At 31.6% G+C, this 13,065-nt stretch overlaps 1 protein-coding gene across 2 annotated transcripts in view; it reads right to left on the reverse strand.

Annotated features, from left to right (window-relative positions):
* Positions 1-812: 812 nt before the first annotated feature.
* LOC102808165 (guanine nucleotide-binding protein G(q) subunit alpha-like) overlaps positions 813-13,065 on the reverse strand; it is a 114,975-nt gene continuing 102,722 nt past the window's right edge. The window contains exons 5-9 of one of the 2 annotated variants that reach the window (XM_085504758.1): positions 8,268-8,396; positions 6,737-6,872; positions 5,025-5,178; positions 2,746-2,867; positions 813-1,537 (exon numbers count right to left, since the gene is read on the reverse strand). In XM_085504758.1, coding sequence (XP_085360884.1) covers positions 1,496-1,537; positions 2,746-2,867; positions 5,025-5,178; positions 6,737-6,872; positions 8,268-8,396 — 583 coding nt within the window. In that variant the 3' untranslated portion in view covers positions 813-1,495. Of the gene's footprint in view, positions 1,538-2,641; positions 2,868-5,024; positions 5,179-6,736; positions 6,873-8,267; positions 8,397-13,065 lie in introns of both variants that reach the window. The other variant, XM_085504757.1, reaches the window with a different exon arrangement.

Here is a 13,065-nt window from a genome sequence, read left to right on the forward strand (position 1 = left end):
TTCAAATATTGCTGTTACTATTTGATCAAAAGATTTGTCATGTCAGAGGGAGAAGACTACACAATTATTTGTTTAGATTGTGCCAAATGTTGACAACAGCACTCAAAAGGTTACCTACCCACTATAAAGCCTCCATCTGATATAAAAACTGACACACTTGAAATGTAAGGTATTTGATTTAGGAGAGGAGTGATAAGTTAACCTCGTAGCACATACCAACAATGGAATAAAAATTATGGATGTAAATATAAAATTGTAGAAATTGAAACTCAAATAAATTTTTAGATATCTGACTATAAATTACTCATACTGTGTTACAATTGGAAACATTGTCACAGAACGGTAATTATATTATGCAAATAACAATAGGGGTTTGTACATGTAGTTTTTGAAAATTTGCTTTAAAAAAAAATGTTTTGCAGGGGGGGGGGGGGATTGATCAGCACTAGCTATAAATGACTTACATTTTATGTGTGCAAATTTTAATAATCAACGGTCCTTTAAAGTTGCATTCACTCGTATTATTGTGATCGCAACAAAGTGAGTTAGTTTTGCAATAAATCCAGAAATATTGGGTGCACAGAATCTAGCCAGCACTGAAGGTCCCCAAATCCAACAGAATTAACATTTATGCAATCACGGAAGATCAATTTTCTGTAGACTATTCTAAAGTTGATTTTAGGATTCTGTTACATAATATTTGTCATGAACCATACATAATCCCAAATACCCATGATGTGTCAGGGGTCAGTAAAAGGTTTTCTGTAGATCATACAAATTGGGAATACAACTTTAATACCGGTAAAACAATATTTTATTTAAATTATTTAATTACTTTTTAAAATTACAACAATTAAAACATGTTTGAAATAAATATTTTCTATCGGGTACACATTCCATTTTTATTCTGCAATTTTCAACCAATTGAAATTCCTAGTGACATGAATTTTCAAATTATGATTATATCTAAAATATGGAAGAACATTGGAGGAGAAGTTGAATGATTATACATGATTTAGCTAAACAAAATCTAGTAATATTGCTATGAACGTTTTCTTTGTGGAGATCCTTACAATGAAACTTAAACTCTTCAATGTGAATCGAAAACTTAACTTTGATGAAAAAACAAATGGCTATCTGACAAATTTTAATAAATTCAGACCAGTATGCTTATGCAAGTTTAAATAACAAGTGCAGAGCGTTACATTGTTGTTTTACTGGATTTTAACAAAATCTTAAAAAACACCACCCCTTAATCCCAATCACTGACCTCTAACATTACCTCCAAATTATACTAACTTTCTTATAGAATGATTAGTTTGCGGAATCTGCATCTCTTATGCAATGACAAATAACATTAACTGGATCAGCAACTAGTATATTATACATGCGTGGAATTAAGTGTCGTCTGTGGACCATGTGCTCTGTACTCTTTTTTTTTATGTACCGGGTACATCACTTCATCTTTCTTTTCACCACCAGTTTCCTCTTTTCATCACAAACTCACAAAATAGTCCTGTTTATACTCTGCATTTCCCTTCAGAAGATTAGAACAAATATTGCAAATTAAAAACTGAAAATTGACTTAAATTTCATCTGTTGACTCTTAAATTAGGGTTCATTTCCAGAAATACTGAAGTATATTAGAAAAAAGTTCGGGGAAATTTGAGGGAGAAATCTGGTGGTGAAAATGTTAAAGATGTATTATGGGTAAGAACATGCAATTTTTAGTAATTTTGTCTGATATTATTGAATACATTGGGCTATGCTTTTAAAATGACATGGAAATTAGTATTCGTTCAGTGAAACAATAAAATAGTTTTGGCATGTACAATAACCTTACACATGTGTGGTATTAGTTTTTATGTTTCATCTAATAAATACTATTGTGTGCCATACTTATAGGAAAGTGTTATGGTACTGTAAAGGGGGTAATTATTGACTGGGTTTTAATTTAGCTTATTTCGCTGACTGGAAAAATGCACTAAATTAAAACACAGTGAATATGTAAAATTTAGCATAGAACACATTATCTAAATGACGAAACCGTGAATTTAAAACCCACTGAATATGCCTGAAATGGTAAATCAGTGAAATTTAAACCCAGTGAAAATTAGTCATTTTACAGTAAATCATCAGATTTGGTCTACATTGTTAAGTATTGCACAAAAGCATTAAAAATTACTCGTCTTTGTCCATATTGTATCTTTAATAATTTGACTACAGGTATATATTGTTGTGTAACAAAAAATACACATGACAATGTGGCAGTGTATTTAGAGTTAATTTGAAATAATGACATAATCATATGGTATGACTTTTACTGAGCACACAGTTAGAAAGTAATATAACTAAATCCACATTAGTCATGTGACCTCAAAAGAGTACATTTACTATTTAATATTCTAGGAAGAACAGAAATGTATCTTAATGCTTACATAATAAAACAAACAAAAGTGTGTAATTATAAAGTGTCTTAAAATAAGCAGTTAATAGTTAAATCAATACTGTTGATATTTTTTGCTGAAAAAATGGTTCAGTTAACTAAATCTGGCATATTGCAGATTCAACACTCGTCACATATTATACTGCCCTCTACAGTTGTAATCTGAAGAGATGTTAGCTTTTCCATGGTCATTACCATTGCTTGTAACTACTTTCTGTTGCCATGGCGTATTGCATTCACAATGTTCGGATTTTTCTCATGTTTATAAGTATAATAATATCCATGACATCAATAATCACCGTTTTCATCATAATGGTATCTGTAGCACAAGTAACATGTGGGTAGACCGTTTTGTCATCAGGTTTGCAGCTCATAAATTCCTCTTGCAGAAAATCGGTTGCAGACTCTGCATCATTGTCACCTGAAGATTGAACGTAATAGGTTAGAGGGTGAAATAGTGTTTGTCATGATTACAAGATCTTATCGAAAATAGAACTGATGAATCACTGATCCACAGTGCAAAGCAGTTCAAATAATGACAACGTGCACAGATGATGAAGACAGTTCTAATCCTGATTGCGTAACTCCGCTGTTGTTCACCAGTAATTTGTTGTGATCGAAAAACAGATATTAGTTTATGTCAAATCAAGCAATATCATAAATAATTATGTAAATATTAGTCATTTTTGAATCACACTATATACCAAAAGTAGTATTGTAACAGCCGCGTGGCAGTATTAACCATTTGAGTGGCACAAAACAAAATTCACATATCCCTAGATAATTTTTCATATTTTTTCCAAACTTTTGATCAATTGTAGCCAATAAAGATTATGTCCATTTGGTTCAAAATTATAAAAAATTATGAACAAAAATATTCAAAAAATTGGTAAAATATTGCACCAAAAATCAACGATATTGTACTAGTATGATAAATGAATAATAATTTAAACCAAAATAATAGTATCATATCTGTCTTATAATCTTTTAATTGATTTTGGTGTAACAAAACAATGGCCACAATTAGAATTTAACAACATTTGATTACATTTGTCAATAAATTATTTTTGTTTGTCATTCCAATCATCAGAATATGAATAAATAAAGAAACTTTAATTGTTTAATTATTCTATGTACCGTCTGTGCATAATAATTAGTTAATTTGCATATAGTACCTTTTGAATGCCATTATCAACTGTTATCACCTTTATGTTATGTTATCACAAACTAAACATGACTTTTGTATACTCTTTTCCCTTCGTCTAGACTTAACAAAGAAATCATAGAAAAACACACACAAAATTGCAAAATGTTGCACCAAGATGTTAATGCAAAAAAAAATTATTAATCAACACGATTTAACTATCACACAGTATATGTGAAGAGGGGTAAGGATAACACATGACAAATTATTGTTCATTCAGATATTCAAGTTTGTTTTACATGTTACACTGCAATCACATTACTTGTCACACTGACGACTTTATACCTAAGGCTAAACTTAATATTAAAAGATAAAAAGCAGAAAAGTGATGACCGAAATGCACTCTATAAAGCTGATTAGATTGTCAATGTCTATTAATATATGGGCATCATCGAGTATGTGACGAGTGCACATGTTGGTTTGCTTTAAATTCACCTGGTGATTATACTTCTCATCATATTCCCTGGTACATTGTATTTATATTATACTCACCATGATATTCACCTGGTGTTTATACTCACCAACATATTCACCTTTTGTCCATACTCACCATCATATTCACCCTGTGTTTATACTCACCATCATATTCACCTGATCTTTATAATCACCATCATATTTTAATACCTGGTCTTTATATTCACCATCATATTCATCTAGTGTTTATACTCACCATTATATTCACCTGGTCTTTATATTCACCATCATATTCATCTAGTGTTTATACTCACCATTATATTCACCTGGTGTTTATATTCACCATCATATTCATCTAGTGTTTATATTCACCATTATATTCACCTGGTGTTTATATTCACCATCATACTCACCTTGTGTTTATATTCACCATCATATTCACCTTGTGTTTATATTCACCATCATATTCACTTTGTGTTTATATTCACCATGATATTTACCTGGTGTTTATATTCACCACCATATTCACTTTGTGTTCATACTCACAATCATATTCACCTGGTGAGTTATACTCCTCATCACATTCACCTTATGTTTATATTATACTCACCATGATATTTACCTGGTGTAAATGCTTCTGCAATAAATGACACAAGACACAAGGTTTTGGCAAAAATGGAAGGGGGAGCAAGTTGCACACACAAGTTTCGCAGCGAACAGCTCCATGATGCGACTCGCCTGTGAATCACAACATGATGCGCAGGGTACCTGGTCGCAACCTTCCACCAGCAGAGACTGTACAGGCGGGCATCATTAAACCATCATATTAACCTGGTGTTTATATTCACCATCATATTTATCTTGTGTTTATATTCACCTTTATATAAACCTAGTGTTTATAGTATTTTGGTTTCACAAACTGTATTTATACATTATAATGTCTGAAAACTCAGTACTCACCATCATAGTCACAGAGGAAGTCTTTCATCTTGGTATGTTTCAGTTTTTCAATAAACAGATCATGTTTGTTGAGGAATAGTATAAAATCTGTATCTTTCAGGAATTCATTTCTCGTTATATCCTTGAAAAGATTAAGACTATCTTGCAAACAATTCTGCATAAAAAAAAAATTACCATGTATAATCAAAAATATTATGTTTAATAATGCATTAGTAAACAAAACTGAAACAAATCAGCTAATTGAATCAGAACTTGAAACAATGTGCATTAAGGTCTCATTATGTTCATATGTTTATGTTGGAACAAAATCTGTCCACAACGGAAATCCTGTTACAGAGTGCCTAGATTTAATAGTATTATAATGGCTGCCATCTTGAATGGGCCTAAAGGTCACACATCCTGGTACTTTCAGGGAGTATTGTTGTTCCATCACAGCAAGAATTTCCAATAATATACATCCATTTTTATGATGTTTAACTGTTTTTGAATTTCAATGATAACTGCTTGCATTTTTGTGAGATAATAATAATTAAATTTGAATTGATAGTGAACTTTTACCTCCAGAAAGTACCAGGATGTGTGACCTTTTGGAGGTCATGCATATGGCTTTTGGATTGTGGAACAAGTTCATATATGATGTGCATGTGAGGTTTGAACATAATCGGTCCAAGTATGTCAGAGACACAGGTGCGGACAGACGGATTGATGGACAGACACACACAGGTGAAATTTTGGACTTGCCTAAACAGAGACTATCGCATGATCTTGACTTTTATAGCAGTAAATATTATGGACAATTATATATATTACATAGTTATGTAAATGGGTTTGCAATTTATGGATGTTTAAATGCATTATTTTGTGCAACAGTGGTACTGTTAAATTTAAAAGTACTTTATTTTCACTTGGAATTCATTTTCACTGAAAATATGAAAATAAAATCCTGTGAAAAAGACCTTTTTTCTCATATTTCACAAGCAACTCATCATCAAACTCATCGTCTTCATACAAAACAAAATTAATTCCAGCTAAAATAAAGTACTGTGGAATACTTTATTTTTGCTGGAATTAATTTTTGCTGAAAAGGTATTTTGGGCGTTCTGCTTGGAGTTTATTTTCACTGATTTTTGATGAGATTAATGTAAAATATAGGAAAAAATGTATATTCGCTGGATTTTATTTTCACGGAATCATCCCTTCAGCGAAAATAGCGAAAATAAATTCCAAGCGAAAATAAAGTATTCTACAGTATTTTTCAGTAGGATGAATAGCAGTTATATGAATTTTAGCAGCACAATACTTGCACGACTCATGATATAGGCCACATAATAACTATTAGCTAACTTCAATCACAATGTTTGTGTGAATTAATGTCAGGATATATGCAGAGTTCAAATACAACCATAATTGATATAATATTGATCTAAAAATGTGAGGTATTGATCAATTCATGAATCACTGTATTGATCTTAACTGGGAATGGTTAAGGCTATATAATAGATTTATATCGATACAACATACGATGTGTGAACAACACTTTGTGGATTATATCGTACTATTAGCGCCCTCTAGTACATCGGTATGTGACTGGCACTTAGATCGATATATCTGTACTCAGATTGTAAGAACAGGATGTGTGCAAATAAACATGGAAGCTTAATGTGCCAGTCTAAATTAAGTGAAAGCCGTAAATTAATGATAACCGTGCTCACCGTTGAATTATCTTCAATATCGTCAACCAGCTCATTAAATCCACTTAGAGATGTAAAGAATATGATAGCAGTAACACGATCAAAAAAATGAATCCATTTCTTGCGGTGGCTTTTTTGACCAGCTACGTCTATAACCCTGTCAGATAAATCAAAATGATGTCATACATTTTCTTGTCAAACAGAAAAAAAACAAAGCTTTCATTTTGTTGCTCAACTTGTAAATTAAATTAAATTAAGCAACCCTTTTAGCACCAAAGTCAACTTTTGGAACAATCTACAAAATGATTTTGTATAGTCTGCTCTAAAAATGACAAAACTTTTGATCAAAAACTAAAGGCAATATCTAAAACTGTCTGTATGGCCCAAAATGGTTATTCCACCATCTACAGAATGATTTTGTAGTCTGCTCCTCTTCTAATGAAATGTTGATAAAAATGACAAAACTTTTGATCAAAAACTAAAGGCAATATCTAAAACTGTCTGTATGGCCCAAAATGGTTATTCCACCATCTACAGAATGATTTTGTAGTCTGCTCCTCTCCTAATGAAATGTTGATAAAAATGACAAAACTTTTGATCAAAAACTAAAGGCAATATCTAAAACTGTCTGTATGGCTCAAAATGGTTATTCCACCTTCTACAGAATGATTTTGTAGTCTGCTCCTCTTCTAATGAAATGTTGATAAAAATGACAAAACTTTTGATCAAAAACTAAAGGCAATATCTACAACTGTCTGTATGACGCAAAATGGTTATCCCTCCATCTACAGTAAGATTTTGTAGTCTGCTCCTCTCCTAATGAAATGTTGAAAAAAATTTTACAAACCTTTTGATCAAAAACTAAAAGCAATATCAGAAACTGTATGTATGGGCCAAACAGATGATTAAATTTAGTGACAATTTTACAAAATGTGAAAATATTTTCACTGGATTTTGGGCGGGACAATATTTGGCACTCAAACGTTTAATTTACTTACACATTAGGCAACAAAATAAAAGCTTTGTTTCTAGTTTTGAAATAAGAAGTAAGAAGTAATGTTTTTGCTGATTTTTTCAGAAATCTAAAAAAATAGGTGTAATACACACCTCAACTCCTTTACCATAGAATACCTTTACTGTAATGAGTGCATACGGTGGGTATTTTTTTCCAGTGAAAGGTACAAAGCTGGGGCTTTGCTTATGAATGTATTTTAAAAGTTGTTCCGATAATCAGCTTTCATGCAAATTCAAATATTTATTAGTGATTGGCTCAAAAGCGAAATATAGTCCATGACCATAATGTATGACATCGCAACTGCAACCTATTTATGCCAATGAATTCTAAGGAGGCGCTTGCTGATTGGATAATGTTGAACCAACTCATTAATATTCATTAGAAATATCGATGATGTCACAATACCATTCTGGGTTGTTCAATTTCAAAATGTATATTTTTAAAACTTTTATAACAACCCAGTTTTCTGCTCTTCATTGTAATATTCATTGTTTTTGATGAAATAGAATCAACAATTAGATAATTTATTTTTTTTACCTGTAAGTGACATCATCTATTTGAAAGTGACTTTCCACCACACCCATTGTTGGTGTTCTTATATACAGTATATCTTGCAATGTGGGTAAATACCCTGGAGATGTCACACGGTGTAAGTCATCTAAAAAACTGAAGAAATAAAAATATTACACAGTTAATTTTGCAAAAATTTAAATATTTTGAATGCTTGGATATACTGTAGTCTTTTTACTTACATGTAATTATGATCAATTCTTTACCTCAAATAAATATTAAAAAAATAGTATCATTATACATCTGTCATCATAATGCCATAAGCTACAGCATGCTGTAATTTTGCGGTATTGCACTGGGTATTTTCACCCTACCATATTAGGAAATTCCAAATATGGAGCGATTACGCACATGAGCGTAATCTAATAATAAAAACAAACAGGGTAGCCCCAAGGGTTTGACCGGACTCCATACAAAAAAGTTTGCTAAATCTGTTCTGATCCTTTTTGGATTTCAACATTCCCAAGATGTATCTTGGGGAGGAAAACATGTATAATAATAAGGTTATTATGAGGATACCGCAAAGTATGCACTCAGACAGTACGCTGTTGACTCGTTTTGACTCACTAATAGGAAATATTCATTGGCTTCACAGTTTTGATAAATTCTGATATTTTCAGTTTGGCATGTTTTAAATTATTGAGTGAGTTGTTTCAATGAATTTGTATTGTTAAATATAGTTTTCGAGTGAATATATATTTGTTTTGTTATCATCTGAGAGTTCCTTTAAGTGGCCAATCTGGTCATATATATTTTCCTATATATTACTAGTAGCTTCACGATGAGTGACTTTTGAGGTAAGTGGATTTCGTAGCGGGTAGCTTTTGCAGGGCTTTGTTGGGGTAACTGGTCCTTTCATAGTTGTTGAGAATTAAAGTTTTATGTATGTGTCCTTTAATATAATATATTATTAATTTCACTGGTATTTATAATCAATCAGCCAATCAAATCAGCTGCTTACCGTGGTAACGCTAAATATATTCGAGTCTATGTACTGAAGGTCTGTAAGGTCATAGACCTCTTAACACACAATCTAAGTTAATTTACGTTAAGATGAGATTCAGACTGATTGAATCAAATTTGCCGTCATGTACCTATTTTGATAATGCACTTACAAATATTAGTTTCAGCATTGTGGTAATGATGAAAGTCTTCAATGATGTATAAGTAGATCGTTTTTTTGAACGAATCTTAATCAAAATTGACATTTCATGCTTTATAGAATTTATATATTTAAGTATTATTTGAAAATTTCAGAGCTCTAATCTTAAACAGAAAATGCGAAAAACAGGGGTCAAATTTGGTAACTCTCCTAGTTATATTAACTAAATTTGCATATTTCATGCATTTTACTAAAAATGTTAAATAAAATTAAAGAATTGAAGGTATCATTACAAAATGATTAATCTGACTGAGGTCCAACCAAGGTGTCTACAAATAAAATATGGAAGCAACTTGGGTAGCCATTTTGAAAAGGAAGCTGAAATTGCCTTCTTACTACTGTATACACTATTCACTAAAAGTAGGTATTATCACAAAATAAACAAACCTAAGAGTAAACCACCAAGTTTTTTAAGTCGAAAATGTATTAAAGTAGACGCTGGTGATGGAAGATGGACAATTGATAAATGAATAGCTCTGCATTGTTGAATTTGTTGATAGCCAAGTTAAAAATCAATGAAGCAACTCCACTGTTCATCTATTGAAAATTAAGATACATCTGTTCTATAATCAAAATGATCAATCATAGATTTTTTCAGAGATTAAATCTGCAGTGTAATTGAAGAATATGTACTGCATTAATGATTTTTGATAAATTTATGCATTCTAACAATTTTACTACCCATATTTTGAATTGAACACAATAGTCTAATAAACAGATTTTTCAAAAAAAAAAAGGAAAAAAGTTACAAAAAATAGCTATATAGGTTATGATGCAAATTTTTGATGTTACATGTATTAATAATTACATGAGAATATTTTATCTGGTGCAACATTGGTTTTTAAATAGAGTGTATGGGTTTTCCTAGATATTTATATGCTTTAGAACCTCTCTATGAAAATAATTTGAATTTTACATCTACGTCCAGAAAATGAGAAAATATTAAAAATGATGAAAATAATTAGTTTTTTTAATATTTTTTTTTATTTCTTTATTTCGCTATAATAATGATTTTGTTTAGTTACTTTTGTTTGCATGTAGATTTTGTTTTTCATTATTAAAAACTACAACAAATTCGTCCTAGATAAAAACAAAAATATGTAAAAAAAATTATAATGGAAATTTAAAAATAATAAAAAAAGAAAAATAAGATGAATATGTAAAAGAAGCAAAATCAACATGGATATTATTTTAAAGGGACATGTACATGTACCCTTTCAACCTTTTCACCACTAGTTTCCTCTTTTTAATACAAATTCACAAAATATTCCTGTTATAGTCTGCACTTTCCTGCAGAAGATTGGGACAAAAATAGCCAATTTATTTTAGGAAAAAACAAAAATTGACCTAAATTTCCTCTGTTGAATCTAAAATTAGGGTTTATTTCCAGAAATATTGATAAATATATGAAAAAAAGTGCAGAAAAATTTGAGCGAGAAGATGGTGTGGGCACAAGTACAATTTTGGCATAATGAATAAATTTGGTGATTGCATTTATGAGTAGGCTTCTACCTAAATGTACACAATTGATAAATAGTGTAATTGTCACATCATGTGATGGATAGATTCAGGATGTAGAGATTCAATATGGAAATATCAACGATTGCCGGAATGGATATATACAGATCTTTTCCAATGCATCGAGGAGAGAATTGACTTTTTTTGATAGGAACAGTTATCACTGTACACAAAAGGATGACAGATTAATGATGTACAGATGACAGTTTAATGAATATATATAAATGATGATTTCAGCGTAAAGTGAACATGCGAGCATTCAAAGAATAAAGGGTTTCACACTGCCAATGGGGATCACTGTAATTAATGGGGGAGATGCACAATGATGAAAACATTTCTTTGACAAAACAATCTCTTTCTGATCGAGCACATTCTATCATATAAAAGCTAGGAAGTGTTGATCAACTGCTAGACTTAATATAACTTGATGTAAGTTCACTAACGTGTGCATTTGTCACAGGTACAGTGCACATGGGGATCATGCCATTATATTTACCTAGTTAAATACATGCATATGTCACATTATAACACATCACTCGTTAATACTGTACTGTAATTGGTCAAAACAGGATCACATGTATCGGCTAAATTACCATAGTAGCACCAGGGAAATCACTAGTTCCCTAGGGAGACTAGTACATCAACTAGTGCCCGGGGATGACGTCACTCGTCGCCTGATCGTGTGATTTCCAATATGTCGTCTGCTAGTTCGGTGGCTGATATCTATGGTCTGCCTCGATTTAGCTTCAGTTCAGAAGAAGAACTTGACACACTAGTAGAAAATAAAGATGCACCAAAGACGAAGGACGCAATCAGGTTTTCTAGAAGCGTCTTTACATCGTTTTGTGAAGAAATCAGGACACCGCTAGCAGACGTCGAGAAGAAGACAACAGACGATTTATGCACATTCCTCCGGCAATTCTACGCCGGGCTTCGTCAAAGTAATGGGCAGTTATACTCCTGTAAATCGATGGCGACGATCAGATATGGTTTGCAGCGGCACTTCAAAAAAGAGATTGACCTTATGTTGCAGTTTGAGCATGCAGTGTGGTTACTATTAATAGTACAGTATGAACATGTAATGTGTTATAATACACATATTGCACAATTTGCTTAATAATGTTCATATATGAATATGTCATAGTTTAATGCATTCATATGTCATAAAACTGTACATGACAAAGTCAAATGTATGTATAATGAATCCACAAAGACACTAAGATGTCATATTTAAAGGTGTGTGTAAGTTACAAAGACATGAACATGAAGATATCATATTTAAAGGTGTGTGTAAGTTACAAAGACATGCACATAAAGATATCACAGTTAAAGGTGTGTGTAAGTTACAAAGACATGCACATAAAGATATCACAGTTAAAGGTGTGTGTAAGTTACAAAGACATGAACATGAAGATATCATATTTAAAGGTGTGTGTAAGTTACAAAGACATGCACATGAAGATATCATATTTAAAGGTGTGTGTAAGTTACAAAGACATGCACATAAAGATATCACAGTTAAAGGTGTGTGTAAGTTACAAAGACATGAACATGAAGATATCATATTTAAAGGTGTGTGTAAGTTACAAAGACATGCACATAAAGATATCACAGTTAAAGGTGTGTGTAAGTTACAAAGACATGCACATAAAGATATCACAGTTAAAGGTGTGTGTAAGTTACAAAGACATGAACATGAAGATATCATATTTAAAGGTGTGTGTAAGTTACAAAGACATGCACATAAAGATATCACAGTTAAAGGTGTGTGTAAGTTACAAAGACATGCACATAAAGATATCACAGTTAAAGGTGTGTGTAAGTTACAAAGACATGCACATGAAGATATCATATTTAAAGATGTGTGTAAGTTACAAAGACATGAACATGAAGATATCATAGTTAAAGGTGTGTGTAAGTTACAAAGACATGCACATGAAGATATCATATTTAAAGGTGTGTGTAAGTTACAAAGACATGCACATGAAGATATCATATTTAAAGATGTGTGTAAGTTACAAAGACATGAACATGAAGATATCATAGTTAAAGGTGTGTGTAAGTTACAAAGACATGCACATGAAG

The sequence above is a fragment of the Saccoglossus kowalevskii genome, chromosome 10, assembly GCF_978046115.1.
Source record: "Saccoglossus kowalevskii chromosome 10, keSacKowa6.1, whole genome shotgun sequence".
Classification (NCBI taxonomy): Eukaryota; Metazoa; Hemichordata; class Enteropneusta; family Harrimaniidae; genus Saccoglossus; species Saccoglossus kowalevskii.